General features: G+C 33.3%; 2 protein-coding genes across 3 annotated transcripts in view; both read right to left on the bottom strand.

Moving 5' to 3' along the window:
- Positions 1-21,691, bottom strand: part of LOC120335448 (rab3 GTPase-activating protein non-catalytic subunit-like) — a 27,576-nt gene extending 5,885 nt beyond the window's left edge. The window contains exons 1-22 of one of the 2 annotated variants that reach the window (XM_078120568.1): positions 18,219-20,688; positions 17,635-17,714; positions 16,807-16,927; positions 15,987-16,071; positions 15,228-15,351; positions 13,988-14,198; positions 12,931-13,181; positions 12,369-12,512; positions 11,788-11,928; positions 11,093-11,276; positions 10,285-10,507; positions 9,326-9,466; positions 7,978-8,054; positions 6,983-7,135; positions 6,458-6,594; positions 5,605-5,866; positions 4,558-4,707; positions 3,677-3,939; positions 2,964-3,090; positions 1,863-2,093; positions 851-976; positions 395-504 (exon numbers count right to left, since the gene is read on the bottom strand). In XM_078120568.1, the coding sequence (XP_077976694.1) occupies positions 395-504; positions 851-976; positions 1,863-2,093; positions 2,964-3,090; positions 3,677-3,939; positions 4,558-4,707; positions 5,605-5,866; positions 6,458-6,594; positions 6,983-7,135; positions 7,978-8,054; positions 9,326-9,466; positions 10,285-10,507; positions 11,093-11,276; positions 11,788-11,928; positions 12,369-12,512; positions 12,931-13,181; positions 13,988-14,198; positions 15,228-15,351; positions 15,987-16,071; positions 16,807-16,927; positions 17,635-17,714; positions 18,219-18,321 (3,444 nt within the window). In that variant the 5' untranslated portion in view covers positions 18,322-20,688. Of the gene's footprint in view, positions 1-394; positions 505-850; positions 977-1,862; positions 2,094-2,963; positions 3,091-3,676; positions 3,940-4,557; positions 4,708-5,604; positions 5,867-6,457; positions 6,595-6,982; positions 7,136-7,977; positions 8,055-9,325; positions 9,467-10,284; positions 10,508-11,092; positions 11,277-11,787; positions 11,929-12,368; positions 12,513-12,930; positions 13,182-13,987; positions 14,199-15,227; positions 15,352-15,986; positions 16,072-16,806; positions 16,928-17,634; positions 17,715-18,218 lie in introns of both variants that reach the window. The other variant, XM_078120573.1, reaches the window with a different exon arrangement.
- On the bottom strand, positions 20,842-27,882 carry LOC120335522 (uncharacterized). The gene has a single exon (XM_039403039.2). It carries the CDS (start codon positions 27,831-27,833, stop codon positions 21,720-21,722), a length of 6,114 nt encoding a protein of 2,037 aa, XP_039258973.2. The 5' UTR covers positions 27,834-27,882; the 3' UTR covers positions 20,842-21,719.

Raw genomic sequence — 27,882 nt, 5'->3', positions numbered from 1 at the left:
CTTGAGCCTTGTGAAATCCTTCCTATGAGGCACTTTCACTCAAACCAAGGATCTGTCAATCAAGCAATAGAGATTTCCGATTCAGCATTTCCCACTCAAACCTATTGTACAGTATAAGTCCTAAGTCAACTAGAAACCCTTTGATACCAGCATGGTTAGTACAATGCTCCAACGACTATACCATCACTCTTATAAAAGCAAAAGTGAGAAACTTTTTTTTTTATACAATGCATATTTATATGCCTTTTGCTCTGAACAAAGCTCCGCACAAGCATCCACAAACATGTAATCTTTTAAAACCCGAAATTTTAACCTGCGATCTCATCATGGTATGTCTAACACTTCAACCACTGGGCTGTCGCTCCTGCTAATGAATATACTGACATGAACATACCAGTGGTTCTTTATTCCATTCCACCATCAATTCCCAAAAGCTGTGTGAATGAAGACAATCAGGTGCAAGAGAATATGGAAATTTAACATACAAGGTTTGATGAAGAAAATCTGAAATAGAAACCATGTTTATTTATATTTGAATGGTATGTTGATGGCCCATACTGTTTAGGCTCCTGGGATAATAAAAACAAATCAAACCAATTCAAATTAACTACCGTATTTTCCGGCTGATAGGCTTAGACCGGTAAAGAGCATTTTTTTCCTATTACTATATCATTATTTTATTCCTTTTTTCTTCAGTTAGGCGCCAGTGCACTCTAACTCTTCGACGTGTTTGCAGTACATGCGCCAAAACCAAAAAGCCTTGTTTTCATGAGATCCTATACGTGATGGTATTGGTATTTACTTTTACTCGTGATGAACACACAAATGCGGAAAACACAAGAAATATTACCCAAGAATGCTCTCTGTGGATCCGTCAAACTGACTGTTATATTGTCTAGTTCAACGTTTTTTTGCAATAAACGAGGTGGAATGTCAAGTTCACATATAGAATGAGAGACAAGTTCAGCCATATAACCTGTTGTAAATATAAAAAAATGAGTTTAATCCAAGTTTCAAATACAGTGGGTGCTATATTATGTTTTGGACTACCTTCATCCATGTTTACACCTTACATCGGATCCACGACCACGACCAAATGGCTATTGCTATAAGGAAGGATGGTTGAATAAGATTAGTGTATTATCGTAAAGTATGTATTAAAGTGATGAATAAGAATGACAAAATTGTCAATCGTGTTTTTAAAGCATAACTGGCAACCAATGTTTTCTCAGGTGGCTGAGCATGATCTGTGATGTCATAAGTTACAGTTAACTAATCATGACTCGCCAACTGCAAAGATGAAGGGACCATAATATGCTCTTTTAGTTGGGTGCACAGTTCTGTTGGTGTGTCTGAATTGTTGCTTTGGATATGGCTATGTCTGTTCACTAATTATATAGTTATCCTATATTAACAATAATCTCTTTGTATGAAATTGCAATTCTCGATTTATACAATAAAAAAAACTGTGTTTCGGAGGTGTTGATTTTGTCATGGCTATGTGTGTTCACTAATTATATACTTATACTAAATTAATCTCTGTCCACGAAATCACAATTCATGTTTTATACAATATCGAAAAATAGTTTTATTTTTAACGGATTTAACGGATTTTGATCGGTTATTTTTTGCCACATTTAATAATAAAAAACCAACAAACGAAAGTAAAAGAATGCATTACAGTCAAAGAATTAAACAAATCACATGTCATTCAATTTAAATTAATGTGGTCATCGCAAATGATGCCTAGAAAAACCTTGGGACCCCCAGATAAACTATACCCCGGGGCCAAAGGCCCAATTTAAGAAACCTTGAACTAAACTAACTTATTCGGACAATTTATAAAGAACAAGATTTCATACCTGGTCCATTTGACAACAAATCCTTTACTGATACTCCTTCGTTTACATAGTCATCACTTTGTTCAATAGTTTTATCATCTGTTGTATTGTCTTTGGAATCTTCTTTAGAAGCTGACACTCTTCTTTTTGTTTTTCCTAGTTTAATACTGGTGTTAATGAGAACAGAATCTTCTAATTGATGAATGAATAAATTCCATTTCTCAACATCAATCCATAATGTCTCCCAGTCACCTGAGATAAACAAAAAATATTGAAGTTAAAAGATTGAAATCTTGAGTTCGTAGTTGTGCCCACCACCTAACTCAGTGTGTAACAAATTAGATAGGTAATGCCAATCCCGATATTTTCAAAATAAAGCAGATCCTCACATATCAGTTGATTTTTGTACAGAGCCATGTTCTGAGCGAAAGGCTATAAGTATGTTGTATAAATAAATTTGTAAATTTGTGCTTTTACCCAATTCTACATTTATGATTGATGTCATGAGTGATTGATCTATGTTTAAAATGTAAGATCACATTTGTATCTTGATTGTTATGGTTCAAAAAAGAGTTGCCTGCTCGACTCTCATTGTTGTAACTTGTAATATTCATATATTTGCCAGACTGCTTTTCACACAACTCATTACTGATTTTAGGCCGTTAACAATAGGCCAAGATAAGCTAAATAATCTTCGCTATACAATAATTCTGTTCCCAAACTATAAATCTTCTTCACCTTAACATTTGTATGATCGCCAGTTTTAAGTTTAAACAAGTTTTGGCCTACCTCTAGTTTTTATCAGGATATTTCATATACCTCATTAAAAAGCTATTCCCATTTTATTGGATTTTGATAACAAAATAATGAATGTGTCGGATTCTATAATATGTTGTGAGATATAATACGTTGTTGTGAGATGTAATACGATTCTAGAGTGTATTCAAAATTCTAGATTTTAAAATAACTTTTTAGGATATATTTACGGAATAGGCCATCCATGCCAACTATATCATCAAAGCATTGAATCAAACCAAAAACACATTGATTATAATAATCTCATCCCTTGCTATGACTATTTTAGGATATTTAAACATAATAATATTATTAAGATGGAATCACCATTTCTAGGCTTTGTATTTTGTTCAGTACAAGATTCTTGATAAGATGGAGGATCAGCAATAGAATTCTCATCCACCTCCTGCTTCTGCATCTTCTCCCAACCATCCCCATCATCAGAATCTTCTTTCTGAGAGTATCAAATTATTGTAGGTATAAATCAATGAGATATTAAATATAACACAAGAGTTATTTATGACGAGCTAACATTCCTACTTCTCTTTCCCTTGAACTTTGACTCACCTTGTAACTGATAAACTGAATAAAAGTTTTTTTACAAGACAGACTGAATAATCAGTATTAAAAGCGAGTAAAAGTTCATTGAACTGAGAATTTCTCGGAGTTGAGAACAAGAGTGGGTGCAGAGTGGCTTGGTAATCAAAGCGTCAGGCTTAACGATCATGGCATCACAAATTAAATCCCATGCCCACCAGCATACCCGAGATGTAGCAAGGCAAAGAAAAATCTGGAAGATTCCAGTCCTTTTAGAATAAATTATATCTCCTGACATATCAGAGGCTGTTTGTGAAGCCTTATTTTTTTTAAATAGCTTGGAGTTCATAGTTGGAAGTCAAGTGTGAATTTTCCCGGCTTGCAATTAATATTTTTTATAATTACAGCTGATGAACCATATTACAGAAATTGATTGTGGTATTGGGGCTGTGGGAACAATGTACATCCATAATGATAATAAAGAGAGTATGGTAAGTACATACTTCTTCTTTATCTCCCTGAGTATTAGCAGCAATAGCCACGCCCCGGGCAACAATTGCCAGAAAATAAGCTGCAATTGTACTGTGTGATGATGCACATATGTCTTCTCTTATCCATTCCCACAAATTAATAGAATCTTCAGATGATTGTATATCTGAGCTCAATGAAGTATCTATTGATTCAGAGTTTGGTGTTGAAACATTGGAACTTTTCTTTCTGCATGATTCTATGAAATCGTACAACTTGCGAAGGCAGTTTGTGAGACCTGTCATGGATAGAAGTTGGTAAAATGTATATGCATCAGCTTTACTTGAAAAAATTGTTCTTGTATGATGAAACTCATCTTCCAAAGACCTTAAAATTTTTAAAAGAACGCGTCTGAAACCTTTCTTGATTTTCAATAAATAGGTCAAAAATTATATATTCCTTATGCAAATGAATACTTCTGCTTCAATGAAATACCTGCTATTGTACCTTTTCCACAATGTCTTATAATAATCCTTGATCGGTATTGTGTAGTTTTGCGCTTTCCATGATGCGATTTCTAGACTCTAGTGCTCAATTTTACAAAATTCACAAGTGGAAAAAATGGATTCGGATGCATATAAATTACTGGGAATATTTATAATTATACAGCAAATATTTTGTTAGGAAATTCCACTCCCAATTTTCTGATCACTTGGTAATCAGGTCAGTGTTTCGCCATGCTTGGCCATTATGGAGATATTGAAAACAAATAAATTGAATCATTCCATTGTACTCAATAGAGCCAAGTCCAAAAAACTGAACAGGCCATGTCATGTAATGCATGAAAAAACAACTTTATTATTATCTGCCATTTTACTTATACCAGAACAATCATAAAATATATACTTGCATTTACCATTGATAATTGATGTATCTTGTATCAACCAATGTTGGAATAAAAGTTCGAGTATGATTCGAGGTTTTAAATCAATCGATCCATTCAAGGTGAATAAAATATCATCAGGAGATGTAGATCCAAACAAACTTGAATGAAATAAGAATGCAGCTGAAAATAATAGATTGTTTTATAAATGAGAGAAATTGAGAAAAAAGAGAAGCAAAGTCATGATTTTCTGTCATTTTCGAGTACAAATTTTTGGATGACTTCAGTCAAAAAGGCCGTATTTTTCAATATACCTCCCAAGTAAAAAAATCGTCCAAAACTCATTTTAGATAAATTCTAGGCCATCAACTCTTAACATTTATTCAAATTTGTATAAAAATATAGTCCATGCCAAAATCAATGAAGGAAATGAATATATTTTTTTAATTTCAAATATTAATTATCAGTCGAGGTTGTGCGAGACTAACTCTCAATTCATCCTCAATGCCTTGCGCAAGTGGTTATGTATGCATATAATGCAAGGATGCTGTTGCAGGAATAAAAATACTATAATATGCAACTCAAGAGTCCTGCTGCACACTAACACAAATGTATTTCTGTAACGTTTCGTCTGACCAAAATCAGACAAGCAGTTAATAACAATGTCATTTTGGTCAGACGAAACGTTACAGAAATACATTTGTGTGATAGTGTGCCGCAGGACTCGTAAATTGCACAGTCAAATATTAATAACTGCATTTTTCCAGTTTAGACAAGAAAAGACATAATATATTCCAAAAATAAAATTAATTTTCAAAAGATTTTCTCTCAGTCTCAGTCTCAATGTTTTAAAATGTCCATTAAAAATGTGGCAGTTAAACTACCAAACCAACTATTATGATATTATAGCAGAACTTAATATCCTAGATCTATAGATTTTTAGTAACAGCTCCCTACATATCAGTTGCTGTTTGTACAAAGAAATTGAAGAAAAATAGTTTGAATTGAAGATATAAAAAATACTGCATCTTGATCGCTGATGTATAAACCCTGTGAAAAAAAAAAAACGATGATACTGACCCAGTTTTGCACTTTTTGTTCGTTCTGTTGTACGTAATTCAACATGAGGTTCAGAAACATCATCTGCTTTTCTTGACAGATTATCTTGAAAAGAAAAACAATCTAAAAATTCTGCCACATCGAGAGATGGTTTTTCTTGTCCTTCAAACTTCACCCGAGGCATGTGTTGGGATTTATGAAAGCAAGCAATTGAATGCAGAGCTTCTGTTGATTCAGTTCTCGTCATATGAAGAAGTTCAGACATTGTGTCCACATTGGTGACCTAGTAGAAAACAGGAATGCTTATTTATGAAAAGGGATTGTGATAGAAGAAATATTGTTAATATTTGTATTACGAACTTCAAAATTCCATTAACATGTAGATCTTTTTTCCGTTTCAAAAAGAGAATAACTGAATGGAAAAAATGAATAATATGAATTGAATTTTTACCTTTGTTTATCAAAATTACTTTAGATGGGAAATTTACTTAGTAAATCGATATTCAGAATGCAGAGGAGACAAGTATCGTTATCATATTCGATACTGGTTTCAGCTTAGGTAAATATAACTATTTTGAGGTGGGCCATTAGTAACTTTTTGATAATTTGCAATTGCACGATTATTTGACCTGGAAAATCGGCAATAATTAAGCACGATCATTTAAAATTTCTAATTGATCATTTAAAATTTGATAACGTTTTGAATGAGCTTTGAAATAGCAAAACTCTTTGCTTTTTATCCAACCTGTTTTTGCGACAGCTATGACTGTGATCACATAAACTAATGGTAAAAATAAAACTGGACTGACCAGTCGCTTGGAAAAATATCGGAAACACTGCGCTGGGGCATCACACGCAAATTTCAGATACTTACATCTTCTAACACAGTTTTTTCAGTTGCAGCACTAGACATTCCAGATTCATTCAACTTTTGCAAAGCTTCATAAAGATCAATGAGATTGATTTGTTCTTGACAGTATTTCAACAAATCACTGTCTGATTTTTTCAATGCTGAAAACAAAGTTGAAAGACAAATACGATGAATAAAAATTTCAAATTATCAATATGAAATATTGATATTTATCTTGAGTTATTGCTTTGAAAATTAAATCCGATACAAAATATATTTAAAATAATAATTATAATCTTTTCATCTTATGCATTTTTTATCTTTATTTTATTACGAGTTGTGAGATCACTATTAGTTCAAGAGCCCAAGTTGACAAAGTAATAAAGCATTTCTAGCTATAACTGACATGGAAACATCCATTTACAAAGAAATTTGCATAAAAAAGTGCAAGCAAAGGAAGGTATACATTGGGAAAGGTTGGCAAAGCTTCAAAACAATTTAAATGCCATTGCCACATATCCTCACTGATTCCTACACAATCACACACACCTCCGCCTTCTTTTAATCTTTGTTGGATAGCAGTGATACAACTTCTGAAAGTATCCGCTCCAATTTTTCTTGTATGAAGTAATTTCTCGAGTGCTTGTCGCAGCATTCCACTGATACGAATTTCCAGCAAAATTTTAACTGCTTCTTCCCCAGCTGAATATATATATCTGACTAATAATGACTTAACGAAAGCCTATAATTATATACATACAAGTTAAAATTTAATATTGTATCACACATCGAGTTTAATATAACAGTAAGGAATGTAGTCCAAATTTTCATGTGTCCAAGTTAAAAAATCTTTATATTTTCACTACAAACTGAATTCAATTTATTGAGTAAAATACATTTCCAATACTTGATTTGTACATCCTTGTAAAAGTATGCTGCTATAGTAAAATCAAATTAGATTATGTCACATTCTTCCAGAAATGACTTTTTACTTATCGATCTTAAGATCGGTAAGTATGTTGATAGGTATTTGTCTGTTTGTTTGTTTGTTTGCTTGTTTGTTTGTCTGTTAGATACACGCGATATCTCACGAAAGCGAGGTTGAATATGCTCCAAATTTTGCATGTGCATTCATCATAGTTCGGAACAGGAGTCTATCGAGTTTGGATGGATTATGTCGTATAATTAGCGAGTTATTAATTAATTAGTGATGGGACACACGGTGTCACTATGGAGTAAAACCACTGTTTTGGGGGATCCCCTAACCTCCGATCGATAAGTCTTCGGTTTCAACGGAATTCTAGTTTTTTAATCTTGTGTCATTATGGATATAGACCAGGGGCCATATTTTGGTATAGGTTCCATTTCTGTAACTGATTTAGGTTTGATGTTATTAAGTAGTGCCTTACGTTCATTTTTAGGTTTGGCTGTATAGATTTGAAAATTACAAAATTCGATTTTCTCAAAACCTCAAAATGTGACATAAGCTAATTTGGTTCTACTGCTGCAATGTGTAGGTTATTGGAAGGCAGATTTTAACTCACTTCTCTTCTTTGAATGCAAAATCAAATTGAGCTTCTTCAGCAAATGCATATCTCTGGCTTTCTTACTGTTTGCATCACTAAAAATAAATGTAAGTTTATAAATATCCTAACCAATCATACAACATTGCTATGAGGTTTGAGTACAACACGAATTAAATATAAATTAATAAAATAATTCACGCTATTCTTAAAGATTTATTCTTGTCGTAATAACTATTGAAAAGCGGCTTCTTAGTTTTTACGAACTAAAAATTTGGAATTGATTGGTCCATTAGTTGGGAAAAGCACTTTTTTCATAACAACAATTTTGCAAAACAAGCCATACAACAAATCTGAAGTGTTAAGTTTGGCAAAAAACATGTGGCACTCACAGACATAGCACAGTGGAAACAGCAACAGCAGTAAAAAAGTCACTGAGTCTTCTGCTTTAACCATAACTCTAAAATACTTACGCATTAGACCAGGGGTCTCCAACTCAAAACATGTCACGGGCCACTTTTTGAAATTTATTGACCTCGCGGGCCGCAAACCAAGAAATTAGGTACAAAAATGAGTATCTCTAATGTGTTGTGTTAAAATTACACTTGAATCTTACAGCAAACGAGACATGAAACATATTAATTCACTTGTGCTGGTTATTTGGTGCATGCAAATGCTCGTCCGTTAGTCGTGTGCGGAGGGCTGACTTACTAACTTTCATAGTCAAAAAAACTGCTCGCAAATATAAGAACTGCCAAAAATCGCAGGTATGCAAAGTGAATGTGCAATTAGCTTTGCAAACCTTTCTTCGGGCACAATGGACTGACCGAAACTCGTTTATTTCGTCACAATGAACATGCGAAATGAAATTATCGCATTTATAATTGCATTATAACAATATAATAAAACATGAACGTGGACAACTGGGGAGAATTTTGCTTCACTTTTTATAGTTTGTCCGACGGACTCTTGATGATAAATGACACGATAAAACCTACTAAAAGTTGACATCGTACTAATTTAGTTTTTCGTGGAAAAATCCCAACCATGGCGCGGGCTCGCAAACAATTGGCTGGCTGGCCGCGTGTTGGAGACCCCTGCATTAGACTGATTTAATTTTCAGATTGAGTTATTCAAGTGTCAGATACGTGATACTGGTTTTGCTATTTATATAAGGGAACAATATTATGTTTCTGCAATTGGGGTGCGAGAAGCGTTGATCATTTCAAACGTAATAAAAAGCAAAAAAGAACCAGTGATTTGGATTATTAATGAGATACGTTGGAAACATTGTTTTTTGAAATAACAAACATTTCTGACATGAACATTCATACTGTACAAGCGATAACATTTCATCATTATCAATTACCTGAGAGCAAGATGAAATGGAATCTTGATTTCTCGAACTTGTCCGTTAGCTTCCAAAAGACAACATTGGAATGTATGAGACACAGTGCTGGACATCGTACTTGTATTTAATCCCATCATACCATGTCCTGGACATAACAATCTAAAATATAATAGTAAAATTAATAGGAAATAAAATGTATTTTTTAGTAAATAATTTTTTTATGACACATATTCACGCCTTTCACTTCAAACAAGGCCTCAAAAACTGCCACTGACATCTAACAATGTGAAAGGGACTGGAATCTTTACGGCATTGTCTACTCAATTTACTGAACTACTTTAATTTATTAGGTGGAGTGAGGGGGGGCAAGCGATCTGAACCCAAGATATGTAATCTGCGATGCCAACACAGATACCTCTGAAACAGTGGTTCTCAAACTTTTTAGGTCGCTCCCCTTTACAGAATTTGTCAAGTCTTGCGCCCCGCCCCACAAATAACTAGCTAACAATAAGCTATAAATAACAGATAGTAAGACAGAAGTATGTTTTATTTAAAACACGATGAAAATATGTGGGTGGAACGTAAATAATAAAGTAAATGAAAAGTTTTGAAATGTAGATATCCAAAATGAGGCGGGCAAGATCAAATCTAACAAATATTTTTATTTTTAATTAGCTTCACGCCCCCTTGTGGGGTGCGCCCCACCATTTGAGAACCACTGCTCTAAAAGCTGACTAAAATGGAAAATCCCAGGTTCAAACCTCATTTCTACTACCACACCCATCTTATAACAAATTGAGTAGGCTATGTATATGCAATATGAAATGCGTAAGAAACAAATGGAAACAGTGTTTATGCATAATGAGGGGAGATGAAGAATTTGAAAATAGACAGGTAGGAATATAACGAATAAGGTTGGGAACAACTGCCCTGGACTAAAACAGAATATCAAATTATATCACAACATAACTACTCACTTTGCATTTTTACTGACATTGAATGCACCGACCCTTGGTCCATTTATGCAAGTCCATACTTCTAACAGACCTCTACGTGGTGCATAGATCAGAAGAAATAGAGCGTGCCTTCGAATATTTGAACGATGCTCATTATCAACATGTGAATGGTGATGATGATGTCTATGTGATCTGTGTGCATCGTCAAAAACTCTCATAAAACCGATTTGTGCATCCCTATAACCTGGAGAAAAATTATATATTCGAAGAAACATGAAAAAAGAAATAGTAACAAAGATAAATACATTGAGAAGTCTCCTATATTGCATAAGGTTCTATATGGGTGACTTGAATTCTTAAATTTAATTTTGATTCTAAATTGCTCCGTTCTTCAGGAAAATAAGAAGCGAAACTTCACTTTTAAGAATCTAACGCAAGCAAAGATTTTGCATCAAACAGAGCCATCTTCACTAAGCTATAATTATTACTGCGAAAAAATATTATTTCTACACTAAAAGGAATATTTTTTTCTATCACATGTTCATCCAAACAAGTTCCAGTACGAGCTTGCACTGATATCTAACAATATGAGAAGAGCTACCAAATATTGGAAAGATCGCAATTTTGCAATGCCTAGCCAATTCATTATACCGTGGGTTAGGTGGTGGCATAGGATTTGAACAAGACGTGTAACCTGCGATGCAAGCATAGTTACGTCTAATGCTTTAACCACTAGATACAAAATTTATTTTCACGCCCACAAACAGATGCATAAGAGTACATGAGTACCAGTATAGATCATTGGCCAAATATTAAAACAAAAATTCACCTTTCCACATTCTCAAAGCTATAGCCCTTGAAACATCCATCAGAATAACTCTTCCCAAGCTATCAGTAGTAGCAGCTAGAGCAGATGAAGAGAGATGAGCACCAGGAGCAAGAATAATGTTATCACCGTACCTCAGTGGATCTGGCATTCCACACCTAATGTCTAATGGTGTGCCAAGCTCTACCTGAAACGTATAATTAATTTATTTTTTTAGGGAATCAAATCTAAAATTTTGGCCTAAATTAGTGTACAACAATGGGTCTTTCGACAATTTCTAGTACTCAATTTCATGTGAGAAAACATAATTCACATGAATATGAAGAGCAGAGAAGCATTGACAAGGCTACTGCAAAGCTATTCTAGGTTTCAAAAATTCTGGAAGGAAATTCCACTATAGGAAGGATTATATTTCATGCTCAGCTTTCAACTGCTGCTATAGAAACTCACTTAATGCTAGATTGAATCAACGTTGACCATATTACAAATTTTTTCATTTTAGTATTTTTTCAATAATTCGGACCGGTACATGTCAATGGTTTACAATTTCTAAAATGGGCTGTGTATGATACTTGTAATTAGTCCTAACATCTATAGAAAGTAAAAATATTAAAACAGGGTTTTTTCAGTAATCGAAACATGTTTCGGTAAGTTACTGTCAATTAACCGCATTGTCCAAAGCAAGCATTCACACTAACCTTAGGTTTCTGTTTTTGTGTTGGTTCAGATTGAGCTCCAGTTCCCCATGCCAGCCATCTACTTGCTGAACTATACAAGGCTGATTTTAATTTGCTTGCAACTGCAAGAGCTACATGAGAGAGATGGGGTTGTGTGCTACCCTGAAATGGATAGAAAATCAAAATTAATTCGGAATATGAATATAAAATTAGATTGTGCTTTTATTATAAAAAGTATGTCCCTTTTTTGACATTCTAGAATACTTAAATTTCGATATAGGGTTTGAATTTTTTAAATTGCTACCCCAGATATATTAAAGTCAAAGCTTTTCAATAGATAATGCCATATTTCTATTACCACCTTGTTGCCACAATTTGAATATTTTTCAAATACAAAGTAGAAAATAAATCATGGGAATATAATTTTGATTTACTCAGGAACTCTAATTAACATTAATCGCTCAGTAACAACGTCTTTCTTTGTTTTTATTTTCATAAATTTATTGTGGGGCTCCGTAGCGGCCCTTTTTGGAGCCAGAGTGAGAGAATGAAAAGTATAAAATAAAACATCTTAGAATATTATACAAGGGATATAACCTTACATTAGATATTGGGTCAATTTTGTGCCGTTTTCTAGCTATGTCCCAAGTGGGGTCATTGAATGACCTTTTTCTTTTTGATTGTAACTTGTTTGAATTGCGAGTGGGAGTCGAATTTGGACTGATATTGAAAGTGCTTCCTGATTCCTAAACAATTCAAAATTGAAATTTCAATATCTATGACATTAGATGGACAGACGACCTAATGGGTAAAAACTTTGGTACTCCTGAAGTATGTGAACCAAGATGGCAGACACATGAACGTAGTATGCGTACCAGGTTAGGATTAAGCCATAGTTTCAGGTACAAATACTTAGGGAGACACTTGGCTAGTTCCCGAACTCGTAACAGCGGTAAAATTAGGGAAAATTGAACTGAAATTATGGCCTAACCCTAACCTGGTACACATACTACGTTCCGGGGTCCGCCATCTTGGTTCGCATACTTCGGGAGTACCGAAATTTTAAATGAACTGTGATAGTATCGCAACAACCAACAATTGTCATAACAATTCGGGATATTTTGTCTTATTTTTAAAAGCTTTTCTATTCAATAAAATACTTACTTCTACAGCATAATAGAATCCTGTGAATGGAGAAGTCCCTGTTGCTATAAAGCAAGACATAGCAGGTGCGGTGTTTCGAATATCAGCAGAATATCCACCTAATATTGATGCTGTTTTCATTTGATTGAAAGGATCAGGCATGAGAACACCAGGACTGATATGAGATGAGATTGGACTCTGATGACTTGTTAGTCTCCATTTTTTGTAAGACATTGGTGGTGGTTCAATAGTCATACCTCCACTAGCAGCAGCTAAATTAAAAAAAAGATTGATCAATAAAGCTCTGGAATGTTTCACTGATAATGATGGGTTTCACGGGATAAAAACAATGAATAGTGGTTAAAAGAAGTTGTGATTTGCTGAAGTTGTTGACCAAAAACTTTATTTCCTGTGTTGGCTCATTCACAGCTTATCATTCAAGTCAAATTCATCTGACAAGAATCCAAATGCAAATAAGAAAGTCAGATATATTATGGATAAAAAAAATTAGATCAGCAGCTACTAACATTTCCAAAGTGAATATATGTTGTGTAACTTGTGTTATATGTATTTATTTATTTGCAGCATCCAAGCCTGTCAAACTCAGTCAGTGTATCTACCTAACATAAAAAAAAAATTCTGGAGCGTGAGTTATCTGGAATTCACTAATATATAGCTGTTTATTTGATCGGATTGACATGAAATGGTCAAGCCTTGTGTTAATTGGTATTTACCAACACATAATTCACCCTATAATTCCTTATAATTTCAGTAGTTGTTGTCCTTAACTTCGCTCGGAGATCAATCTCCTTAATTTTTGAGTGAATGCATGTTGCCTTAATTTAGGTGAAAAAATACTACCGGTACTTATAGCCCTTCTATGCATTTGTACTTCCAACTATAATGTTCATATCAGCCTCAATTGGAAATATTATTGAAACTTACTAATAAAAATGAATATCATTCAACAGAGCACTTTGATTAAACTTGAAAGGAGTTAGTCAAAATGTGTCAATCGCATTAAATCAACGTCTCTCAATATATTGAGAATTTCAATATTTTGAAATCTTTTATTCACCCAATGCCACTTGACTCCTACAAGCTCTCAATGTTTGAAACAAACTGAATCCTTCGAGTAATACGAGAGCATCGCCATATAATATTGTAACTTCATCAGGTTGGTCTGGTGTAGAAATTCCAGTTTTGTGAGAATGATGATCAAGTGTTCTACATTTAATTTCCATAACAGGAGATTCGTGAAGCAATTGAGAGATCAATAAAGCACCATTCTAAAAATGAAATCAGCATAATTGAGAAAAATATATAAACCAGATTATCTTTGATGATAAAACGTGGAAATACATAAATTTGATGGTGTCACTATCAGGGCTCGGGACCATGATCTGGAGCCAAAGTCGTTTGCCAAAGTTGGCCTGTATCAGCTAGCTGGTCCGGCCCAATGCCAGAAAACGTGGGCTCTCAAGAGCCTTGAAGGTCTGAAACGTGTTTCAAGCAATGAAAAATTGTATACAGAATGTATACAAAGCTGTAGGAACCAGAAATTTAAGTGGTACATCTCCGAATCCATTAAATATTTCCCCACACTTTTTTCATACAAATAATAAACCAACCCTTTTACATTATTGGCTTCATTTGCTAAATTATATGTTCATACCTAATCCTAATCCACTGGTTTTGTCCCAGATTAAAGAATTACTTTGAAGAAATATTTAGTCTAGCTAATAACTCTAAGCCAGTGAAGCATAGTCCAGTTAGCAGATTGTTCAATGAATACAACAATTATACTATAAAATCACACATGTACAGTGAACCGTAATCGAATACTGTATTTAATGATTTCGTTTCCAAGTAATAAAATATAATGTATACTGAAATGGATGAATGGAAAATATTACATTATATTAGCGCTTCCCTACCGAGGGTCTACAGCTAGATTTTAAGGGGGCCATGAGCTTTCCATGCATGATATGATGGAAAAATTAAAATGGAATGGTAAAATGCAACACAAAAAATCAAAGGCAAGGAATAACACAAAATATTTAGTTTGCTTGGTTCAATAGAACCTCAATGCAACATTTGGCACTATTTTTCACGTGGATATCTCATACATGACAAAGCACATCTCATGTTGTCAAATTCACGATTGCCTCTATGTGCAGTTTTGATGAGAAGCATTAGTAGAGGTCACCAGTGCATAACAGTTTTGACCGGTTTTAATAAGTCCACAACTTTATGGCAAACCATCAAAGGGGTCCATGGCACAAAAGAGGTCGAGATACACTGTGTTAAATTCATACCTCTGTATACATTCTTATATACCCTGACGAAAAACCGACGACTATGCAACTCCAGTCCACGCTGCCATGTGAAGTCTTCTTCAAAGATACAAGAGGAATACAAAGGATACTTGTGATGTGTTCCCTGGATAAAAGGTTTTATTTCAAGCCCATAAAATAGAAGCATTTACCAAATTTGAGAATTTTTTCATTTCTTCAAATAGAGTAATTTCCATTTTCCCCATCTTGAATAGGAAATTGGGGAAAAAGACATACCGGTAAGCATTTGATAACATGGATGTTCAAAAATTGTCATGTTAAATATAGGGTAACAATTTACAGCCTGTTATCAGATAGCAAAAGTGATGTTTGCATAAAACCTGAATATATTAAATAGGCCCATGTGACAATCCAAGATATCTCCCAAAAAGAATAAACATGAAAAATAGCTGTATTTTTCACTTAAGGGTGAGAAACTAAGCCTATTCTGTCTATACCGTGGGCGCATTGGCCAGTGGGTGAAGCGTTAGACTTGGCCGTATTGGCATTCCAGTATACACATCTAGACTTCAAATTTCATGGCCACAACGTTACCAGGGTGTACTAAAGGGACAAATTCCGGTCCTTCTCAAAAATAGTAGCTCATTGTGATCCTTAGATATGAGTGGCCGTTAACATAGGACCTTGCTCCAAGAGAAAAGAGTATAATATTGTATAAAAACTGTTATACAATTACTAACGATTAGCTTCTGCATTAACTGAGAGTAAAAAATAATATACCCCGATTCTTCTGATATTTCCATTTGTGTTGCAATTTTGTATTTTCTAGTCCCATGGCTTCTTGCACTATGACCCTCAGATTTGGCTGTAAAGCAACAATAACAGACATTAAAAAGATATTTGTTATGGTATAAATCTCGGGAATCTAATTGAAACAAATTGAACCTAAATTTGAATTCTAAATTCAAAAAATCATTTGGAAAGTAAGAAATATATTTAATATAAATTAATACGAACTATTTTCAACTATCGATGTTTGAATAATTTGGTGTTCTCAAATCAAAATGCGCGTTACTTCTGATACAATCACAATCTATAAATAATAGCCTATACTAATTTTGCGGTTAAAGGGTTAGGCTTATTAACTGAGTTCACATCGCAGGTAACACACCTATGGTTCAAATATCATGACCATCCCGTCAACCACGGTATAATACCAGAACCAGGGAAGATTCTGGTGTTTCAAAAAATAAGAGTCCCTTAATAAATATCGCTAAATATTAATCATTGTAATGTAGGTTGTTCTGAGCAAAAGCCATTTCATAAAAAAGCAGTGTTCTTATCAATCGCATTTGCAAAATTTAATTTGATATGTATATTGGTATTAAAAAAATTTCGAAACTTAAATCAAGGACATTTCTATTCATAGCACCTGTGTTTATGGTTAAATAATCAGATTCATGATTAGGATTCAGAAACATAGTCTATATTGATCGAGTTGCTATTCTTTCAAACATAATATTATTATCAAATATTCTTTGACAATTCTCAAAATAAAAAGAGTTTTTTTTTAAAAAATTCAACTTCTGTCACAACCAACCTGCAAGTAGAATGATCTTTCCAGCATAACCTATTACCAACAAATCATAGGTAGGTGAGAATGCTATCTGGCATTTATGGAACCAGTTATTTTCTTGATCATCTGAAGAATCATTCTCATCCTGATACCAGAAGAAATAATATTTAAAATATTAATATTTGTTGGTGCGAAGGCCTAGCAGGTAAAACAATACACTCATATTAAATTGGGCAGTCAATGCTGAACTGAAAAGATTATTAGCTTCTTACATCATTAGTGGCTGCTTATACAGACCCTTATTCAGAGCAAAAGCTGTGAAATAAGATCATATGAAAATGTGTGTTTCAACCCATTGTTGCTCAAGCAAGTGAAATATTCGAATCAATTTATTTATTATATTCAATATTTTAAAATCCTGATTCTAAAAATGAACTGAAAGTTTCATTTGAAATTATAATTTTAAATGTCACAGAATGACCAAAAATGCCTTACAGTAATTTAAATATCCTATTTATGAAAACTTCAAAAAATATAAATCCAATCCAATAACTGTATAACTTTACTTTCCAAAATTTATCAAAAACATGTTATTCGCTGAACATGGAAATATATTCGATAATCACGAACATTATTTTAGAATGTGTTCAGAATAGAAAGTTATTAGACTTTGGCCATCTGTGATTAAAATTCCACTAAAAGCAAAATTGTCTCAATTTCTGATGATTTATATTATTCAGACTTCTAAAAGTGATATCTTTTTTTCGATTAAAAAGAATGAAAAGTGAAATGTTCTCCCTGAAATAATTGTCCACTACTAAATTATCAATTATTAAATAATTTTTAAGCAACCTTTTGCTTGCTATTGTCTTCATTGTCATTTTCCCAATTATTCGCCCAATCATCTTCATTCCATCCATCAGCATCATTATCTATATATAATATAGGCTAGATGTTATTTTCGAATACCAGCCATGTCGAGTACTTCCATATAGTAGTTAGCTACTAACCCTTAACAATTGCTACTTGTGCAGAGCTTTGTTTAGAGTGAAAGACGTACAAATAAGCCATGTTAAAAAAAAGTAAAATGGTAGCAATTTTAGCACAATTTGTAAATTTGAGCTTGAAGCCAATATAAAAATTTGAATAGTATTACCGTAATTGATGAATTTGTTTTAATATGGAACAAGACTATTGAATTGAATAGAATGGTCATACACAGAAGAGTATGCATTATTCACACATGAATCCACCAGCACAAACCTGGATGCAACTTGCTCGAAAGAGGAGTACCTGGCGTCAAATGTGGAGGCTATCTGCTTGCAGTGGCATGAACAGCTAGTGATGATGTTGAATGTATCCAAGTATTCTACTGTTTCAACATCCAAGCCTACAATTCCCAACTATTAGTATTTAGATGATAAAATATAGCAAACCTTTCATTTGCTGTTCATTTCCTGCATCTCTGACCGGAAATAAATATTTTCTGACAGATGTAACATCCTCAATAACACAAGTTTGTTTTAAACTGCAAGCCATATCTAGTTAATATTTATGAAATTATATAACATCTTGCAAATGTAAGGCTGTAAATATAATAACAAGGCACATAAGGATGTATGATTTAAAATAAATTGAATATATAACATCTATGAAACAATATCCAATCAAAGAAAAGCCAATGATAAACCATATATCATTTGCATGAATTAGCAACACCAGCACATAATCGTTAGATCATGATTTGAAATGAAATTTCAGTACAGCAAAAGATAGAGATGACAGATATTATACTAGAGGACAAATGCTAAATTCAAAATTTAGATTGAAAATTCCAAACAATGCAAATCTCAAATATATGCAAAGAATATAGACAGAAAATGAAAACAGAAAATGAATGTGTTTACTAAATACATAACCAACTGCTTGGATTATGCCAGTGGTTCCCAAACTGTGTGTCACACAGTAGTGTGACATAATTTTGAGTGTGAGTCGAAATATAAAATCATTTTCTAAAAAATTTCCTAAACTTGCGATTGTTTATATGTACAAAAACAACCCCATATATCGCATTGATTCAATGTGCATATATTATGAAAATCCTCCTCGTCAAAATTGAAATGTCAAATATTACTTCCAACATGTCATATAGAAAAACATGTAATATAGAAAGTAAATGTATGAAGTTTGAAAAGTTTGGGAATCTCTGGACCAATCTATAAAACTTGCATTTAGAATAGCTAACATTCAAACTATTGGGTATATACTAGAAAAAATTTGAAATCTCTAGCTACTAAATATATTCAACAGACAGTACGAAAAATAGTAACATGATCTAACGTGACATTCAAGGTTTAAAAAAAATTCAAATTATAAAGCAGAAGTCTTGAATATAAACTATATTTCCAGATGTTAGTAGTACGGATGGTACTACAACATAACATATATGGAAAAATTATTTATGTACAATTTATACAATATGTATGTTGATAAAATGATAAAACAAATATATAGCGTGAAATTGCACAAACACTGATGGCCTACTATATTGGAATTACAGACATAACCAAGTTGGCGATACAGGTTAGAGATACCAGGTTCAAGTCTCACTTCCAACACTTTCCTCAAACGTGCAATAAATTCAGTAAGCTGTGCATGAAAAAACTATACAACACAACTTTTTTAAAGATATGAAAAATAAATTTCATGAAAAATCACACTTTCAGCAATGCAGTATTGAATAAGGTTTTAATTACAATTGATTAAAATTTTTTCTGAATTCACGATCTATAATGAGCAGACCAACAAAAACTGATATATTAACGAAACGCGAATACACTAAAGCACTATTACTAAAAAAGGCAATGGTAAATTTATAAAATTTAATGGACGGATTGGCACAAAAGTACGGTTGAATTCATGTCCTTCTCGTCAGTTTACCAGTTCTGGCTGTGCATGGGAATAGAAGTAGGACAAGGATAAGTTTTCCGTTTTACTGGCAATTGGAAATCTTGTTTGAATATATAGGGTGTTCATAAAGTCCAATTACAATTTTGTTATGGAATATATCTTAACAAGGTTTGTTTGATTTTAATCAGGGTTTGAGTTTTTTACCAATACAAACTATATATGGTATTGATGAATTCCCTATTAAATTTCAAAATTTTTCAGACTTTATGAAAACCCTGTATATTAGATACGGTATATAATATAACATGAAGCATTTGTTTAAATACTCAGATAATAACAAAACAAGCGTGTGGTTGTAAAAACCTGTGAAGTGGCTTCAAAACGTATTGAAACATTATCTGTTTTAATCCCACTTGAATAAAACACAAGAGTATAATCTTGTGTATTTCTATTGATCAATGCTATGTTATAAATATTTTACAATACCAAAGATAAAATCCAACAATATGTCAAATTAGGGAATTTCCAGTGAAATTTTCAACTAAATTTGCACATTTTCTCAGTAATGAAGACTATGCCAAGGGATTGGGCAATACTGCATTTTTGACGAAAATACAATGAGTACAAAACAACTCATAAATTTCTTGAACACTCTAAGATGCTTTGCACAAAGTTATGTTCTCTGTAGAACAGTGGTTCTCAAGTGGTGAGGCGCGCCCCACAAGGGGGAGGTAAACAATTTTTCGAGGGGGCGTGAAGCTAATTAAAAATAATTGATAGATTTGATCTTGCGCGCCTTATTTGTTTTTTAAAACTTTCCATTTATTCAACTATTTACGTTCCATCTATGTATTTTCAACATGTTTTTCGAATAAAATTTTGCCTTACTATTTGTTATTTGTAGCCTTCTTAGCTAGTTATATTTTTGAGATGGGGCACGAGACTTGACAAATTCTGAAAAGGGGGCGCGGCCTCAAAGAGTTTGAAAACCACTGCTCTAGAGCAAGTTGCAAACGATCTGGGTTCTGTTTTTTAAAGCACCCTTTATATAGCATCTATAGACGAGTTACAAAGCCACTTAAAAATAGGTTTAAGTTAAGGCATGTGGAAACAGTATCTTTTAAAATATGATTAATTTTTTTTTATATAGAAAAAAACCGGTTCTCAAATTCATGAGAAATTCTTAACTAAACAGAAATTAGGAGCAATATTTGAATAGTACTCAAACATATTCATAATTTTCACACAGTAAAACAATTCCAATTTATGCATCTTTAGAAATACAAGAAAATCGAAACCCCAGCTGGCATATAAATATATTCCCAAAGCGTCTTTGTTTGAAACATCAAAATGAATGACCCCTGTTATAAAGACTCAAAATAAGAATAATAAATTAGGCTAGCATCTCCAAAGCTACCGTAACTTGCTACAAGAATGAATCATTGAAAATTGCTTTAAATCTAAAATAAAAGCAACCAACTGTGCTTATAATTTCCGAATATTGCACTTAGCAAATGAAATATCATGGGACATGAACATCACACATATTAATAATGCTTATGGAATAACAAATCAATATAACAAGAAATCCAAATTCAGGTATGAAAAGAATAACATGAGCACAAGTGTGAAAATGCAATATACCAAACAATATGGTAGATGTACCAAAACAATACTTTCTACCAAGCAACCTAAATAGCACCGTATAGGTATATCGCAGAATAGAATTGAAACATGTTTCATTAAACTATAAAACTAATGAGAGATATAATCAGTTTTAGAATTTTCGAATAATATTATAGACTTGCTTTCAATTTATAAACACATATTTTAGCAAAGACAATTTTGTTCAATGAATGCGATTTATTTCACAAAGTAAATAAATTTTGTGATAAAATAGTTGGTGGTCCATACCTGAATGTATCAAAAAAAAAAACATATATGATGTACGGTATATATATTATATGATAAAAACAGTGAGACACATTCACGAAAATTCTTAAAGTCTTGTACCCCAATCTATAGCGTTATTTCTGTGCTAAGCCATGTTTTTCGAGAATTTGTTGTGATTCAAGTTCATTAAATTGCAGTAGAAGTATTAAAACTTTTGCCATAGTCCCACATTCATTTCCCATAATATATTCATACAAAATCCTCCTTAGATATTCAAGTTTATCTGGATCGGCGAGAGGTGTGGCAAGTGACACTCTCGCTTGGAACGACTGAAGCATCATTTCATTTTCGCGTTCCCTCTGTTGCGTATCAGCAAGAATTTTATTCACTTCCGCTAGTTGTTTTTTCAAATTTTCATTTTCTTGCTCCATGTCTGCACTTTGTAATTTTTTTTCAGCAGTCATAGCACGATACATGGCTTTATCAACTTGTTCGGACATATTTTTTTCCATTTCATGCATTTCTGACTCGTACTTTTCGACAACTTCTTCCATTTTCTCTTCTTTTCCTTGAATTTCTCTTTGCAGAAAAACTAGTTCCTTGTGATGATCAGATCGCACTGAATCTTCAAATGATAAATTTTTTTTCTTCATTTTTTCAAGTTTTGAGTCGAAACTCTCGTTATTTTTCTGAATTTGCGTTTCATATTCAGTCATCATTTTCTTGATCTTCTTTGTTGTTTCTTCATCTTTCTCTCGCAACCTTCTTTCAAAATCCTCTTTTAAGTTTCCTAATTTTCTTTCAACTTCCACATCTTTATCTTCAACTGAAGTTTTAGACAAAACCTCCATTTGTTTTTGCGATGAACTGATTTCATCTCGTAATGACTGCATTTTCCTCTCATAATCTTCAATTGTATCATTTAAATTTTGCTTTACAGTTTCTCTATCATTCTCCAACTTTTCACTTCTTTTTCTAGCAGCATCTAATTGGGCTTCAAGAGCTGATATCATATTCAAATTTTCTCTTTCCGTGCTGTCAATAGTCTCTTGCATATTCTTTAAACTTTCTTCAAGGGAAAGAATTTTAGCATCTGATAAGTTTTGTTTATTTTTCAAATTCTCTATTTCGTTTGCAAAATCTTCTTTTGCTACCAACAATTGTGTTTCACTCTGCAATCTCCTTTCTTTTTCTTCCTGTAGTGCCATTTCCGATCGATCTTTTTCTTCATCCATTTTCTTTTCTGTTTCTTGCAATTTTAGCTTTGCCTCTTGAAGTACTTGTTCAAGTCGATCTTTCACTTCGGCAAGTTGAGCTTGTTCATCCTCGTACTTTAATTTTTCTTCCTCCATCATATTGACAATATTTTTATCAGATTCCTCTTTGATTCTAGCTTCAATTTCCAATTTTTCTTTTTCCCATGCCGAAAGCATTTCTTGTTTTTCACTTTGTAATTGTTCAAATTGGTTTTTCAAGCTTTCAAATTCAGTCAACAATGTTTTGTTCTCAGTAATAGCAGTTTCTTTGGTTTTATTAGCTTCTTCTAAGGCTTGCACCATTTGCTCTTCCAAAGAACTCTTGTCATCTTCTAACTGAGAAATTAATTTCAGTTTTTCTTCTAATTGGGAAGTAAAAGTATTTTTAATTTGAGCGAGTCTAACTTCAGCTTTCTTTTTCAAATCTGCCATTTTCTTTTGATGTTCTTGGTTTAATTTCGTAGTTTGAGCTTCTAGTTGTTCTTTAGATTCTTTTTCCAAGTGTATTGTTTTCTCAACAACAATGGCATCCTTTTCTGCAAGTTCTTTTTTGACTTTTTCTAAAGATTTTGCCATTTCGTTGTTTTCCGCTTGCGTTAGTTTCATTGAAGAATCGTTTTCCAATTTTTCTTTTTTCCAGTTTTCAAGGTCTTCAGTTTTAGTTTCAATTTCTAATTTCATGTTTTCCAGCTTTTCATTTAAATCAGAAATTGTTGAATCTCTCTCCTTCAACTGAACTTGTGAACCATCAAATGAAGAATTGACATCCGAAAGCTTCAAATTCAAACTTTCAATTTCTTTTTCAAATTCCATAATTTTTTCATTCTTTTCATTTACATCCTCTTCCAATTTCTTGATCATTTCATCATAATTTCGACTTTGTTTTTTAGAAGATTCCATAATGTTTTTTATTTGTAGTTGCAAATCATCCACAATGTCTTTTTTCGAATGTTCTGCAATTTCTGCATCCTTTTTAACTTTCTCAGAAAATTTTTGCTGTTCAATAAGTTTACTTTCAGTCTCTTGAAGCTTTTGTTCCAAAAGGGTTAAATTTTCTTGTACAAGCTTTGCACTGTCAGTAAGGTGTTGAATATTTTTTTCAGCAGAGGCCTTTTCCTCACCAAGTTTGTGGATTGTTTCTAGCTGTGATGTTAATTCAGCTTTGGCATTTTTGAGATGAGAGTGTTGTTGTGCTATTTTTTGTTCGGCTTTAGATTTCAATTCAGTATATTTTGTTTGCCAATCACTATTCTGCTTTTCCAAAGCAGCAGCATGCTCTTTCGTCAGAGCTTCAAATTTACCTGAATGTACTTTATTTTCTGATTTTAAGCTTTCTAAAAACTTGTCATTTTCTGAAATTTTGGCATGAACTTCTTTTAACTGAATAGACTGAGCACTGAAATTTTCCGTCAGTTTATTAAATTCTGAAATCTTGGCATCCAATTCAGTAGCAACTTTCTTTTCTTCATTAGATTTGTCTTCTAATTGCTGTTGAAGATTTTTTATTTCACTTTGTAACTGAGTTAAGTTATCATTAGATATATCAAGATCCTTCATCAATTGTTCAACTTGAGATTCTTTATCAGAGTTTAACTTTCTAAATTGGGAAAGCTCAGCTTCAGCAGCATCTACTTTCTGTTTTAGATTCGTTACTTCAATCTCATTACTCTGAAACTTTTCAGTACTTGTTTTATAATCTGCTTGGAGACATGCCAAATTCTCATGGGCTTCAGAAAGTTCTTTACATTTTTGTGATTGCTCGTTTTCGAGATCAGTAATTTTTTCATGGCATTCTTGAAGGGACTGTAGAAGAGATTTTTCTTTGTCAGTGGCATCAGATGTTTCGCTTTGCAGCCTCATCTCTAAATTCCTCATTTCAGTGTCAAGTTTCTTCCTCTGTTCAGTTAATAATTCTTGCTTTTCAGTATTGAATTTGTTCGTTAATTCTTCCACTAAATGACTTTTGTTCTCATCAAAAGCATTGTTCAAACTATTCCTCAATGATTCTAAATCTTGATTGTGAGTGTTTATCATTGATTCTTTTAACGCATCATATTCTTTTTCAGATTTCTCCTTCAAGCCTTCTAATTCATTTTTCAGTTTGTTTTCCCATTCAGACTCCATTGTTTTCAATCGCATTTCATGATTTTCAACCATTTTTCTATTTTGTCCTTCCAGTTGTTCTAATTTTATTTTGATTTCATTTAATTCCGTTTTAGACTTCTCAATCATAGATTCTTTCTCTGTCACAGTCGTCTGGTTTTCTTTAACAGTGGCTTTAAATTTTTGGGCAAGTGCTTTTAATCTTCCACCAGCTTCAAGAAATTTCTTATTTGTTTCTTCTTGTAATTTCTGAAGATCCAATTTCTCTTTTTCTAAAGTAGCAATTTTCACCACAGATTCCTGTTTTTCTTTATCTAACTGTGATGATAAATCACCGATTGCAGATTTATGGCTTTCCTCCATATCCAAGACATGTTTTTTCATTGTCTGTTCTCTTTGTTTCAATTTCTCTTCAGCAGCATTGCAAGCTTGTTCAAGTTCCTGTTTCTGAGATTGTAAATTTTTCAGATTTTCCTGCAACGTTTCAAGTTCTCCATGAGAAACTTCATTCTGCTGTAAGCTTTCTTGTTCTTTCTGTGAAAAGTCCTGCTGCAAGTTTTCCATTTTACTGTTTAGTTCTTTAATTATGTTATCTTTTGCTTCAATATTCGAATTCAAATCTTCTTTTTCTTTAGTTGCACTGTTTTTGATTTCTTCTAATTCGTTTAAAGAATCCTTCAATTGTGTATCTCTTTCAAAAAGTTTAGATTCTATTTGCGAAAATTTGATACTTAAGGCTTCCCTATCACAATTCAACAGAGTGACTTCTTTTTCGAGTTGGGAAACCTTCTCTGCTTGTTGCTGAAAAAGTTCGTTCCTCTCTTTACCTTGTTCATTTACTTGTGTTTTCAAATCGTCAACTTCTTGTAAGTATGATTTCTCAGCTTCTGCTAACTTTTCAGTCCATGTCAATTCTTTTGTTTGAAGTTTGTTTTCAAACTTTTTCTTTTGATTTGTGAATTTTTCTAAAAACTCTTGAGCCTTCGAAGTCATATGATCATCATGATATTTTTTAAGGCTGTCAAGTTCGAATTTATGTTCTTCACTCGCCTTTTGAAAATTGTCTTTTAGAATGGTAATTTCCTCTTCATGTTTGTTGGCCTCATCCACTCTTGCCTTTTCAAGCTCTTCCACTTTTTGACGAACATTCTCCAACTCTGTATCTAGTTGTTTCAACAAATTCTGAGCTTCAGTGTCTTGTTGTGAGACTGCAGCCATTTTATTCAGCTCTCTCTCCTCAATTGCTAATCTCATTTGATTCTCTTTTTCATCCAATTCCAGTTTATATTTCTTTGCTTGTTCTTGCAATGCAACTTCATGCATTTTTGTATGAGCCTCTAAATCACTTTTGTGTTTTTTCATTACATTTTCAAGTTTCTCATTAATATCAAGATTATCAGCTTTTGCATGTGAAACCTCAGAAACATAAGTTTTTCTTTCCGCATCAAATTCTTCTTCAATCTTTGTAATTCTGCCTTCCATTTCTTTCTGTATAGTTTCAGTTTTCAATAAAGCATCAGCTCTTTGAGCTTCTGCTGTTCTACCAATAGTAACTGCCTTTTGAAGTTCCTCCAACAAAGAATTTTCCCGTTGCTCTTTCTTCATTTTAAATTCATCAAGATCAATTTGCAGTTTCTTGACTTGTTGATGTAAGGATTCTACTTCGATATCTTTACCTTCAAGAATCTCATGCATTTGTCGTTTGGCCTCTGCAACAGCAGTGACTTTGTCCTCTTCAATTTTCTCAATAACGTTTTTTGCTTCACGCAATTGTTTGATAAGTTTCGACTTTTCCGCAACGTTCGAATCTTTCAGGTTTTCTAATTCTTCTAATCGCTCACTAAGTTGTTCTTGTAAAGCATCACCTTGGCTTCTTAGACCTTCACAAGTATCTTTAGCAAATTTGAGTTGTTCTTCTAAGGTTTTGACCCTTTTTTGAAGCTTTGAATCATCTCCCTGGCCTTGAGCAGTTTCAGTTTGTACTGGTGGTGGAGACTTCTGCGGATCATCTTTAAGAATTGCAACTTGAGTATGAAGCACTTGTATCATTTGATCTTTTTCTTCCAGAGAAACTCGAAACTCCTCTTCGAGATGCATTTTGGCTTTCAAATCCAACGCTGCGGCTTCTTTGAGTTCCTGAATTCTGCGTAGATTTTTATCTTGGGTCTGTTGCATAACTGATTGCAACTTTTCTCTTTCTTGTTTCGCCTCACGAAAATTAGAAGCAAGTTCTGCATATCTTTCTCTATATTTAAGAAGAGTTTTCTCCAGTCTCATTACTTTTGCAAATAGTTGTTCTTTGGGAATTGCACTTACATCAATAGCATTCCGATTCATTGATATTTCTTCTGTATCTGAAATGGAATCACTTCGCCGACGATCGTTAGTTTGTGCAACAATATCCGGTTTAGATCGTTCATTGGAAGAACCTGTTACATTGCCACGAACTTCGTCAACGAGAGAACTGATTGATTCCTTACTTTCCGAAAGTTTATTTGCAACTTGATCTTTAAGAGGAGTCAAAAATTCTAGTCTCTTGAAAAATGGAACTTTTTTCTCAGCTTCAGTAGCTATCTGAGCACTTTTTTGTGCTTGATCCGTTTCTCCATGATTTGAAGGATTGGGAGAAACATCACCTGATATATTTCCCACCTGTTGTACAATATCTGGTGATTCCATGGATTCATTATTTTGTTTAGTAGCTGCACCATTGGCACCATTCAAACTCTCAGAATTGGATCGCCTGGGTGGCGCTGAATTGGATGGTCGTGGCAATCTAGATGTTCCAGTACGACCAGTGGGTGTGCTTGAAGCATCACCCCGATTGGCAGACTGTGGAGTTCGAACTTTTTGATCAGTAGATACTTTCTGTTTCAAGTTTTTAAACATGATTACAACCAAATTATCTGCAAATATTAATTTGGGAAATCAGTTGTAA

Source organism: Styela clava, chromosome 2, assembly GCF_964204865.1.
Source record: "Styela clava chromosome 2, kaStyClav1.hap1.2, whole genome shotgun sequence".
Classification (NCBI taxonomy): Eukaryota; Metazoa; Chordata; class Ascidiacea; order Stolidobranchia; family Styelidae; genus Styela; species Styela clava.
This window is presented reverse-complemented; position numbering and strand designations above follow the sequence as displayed.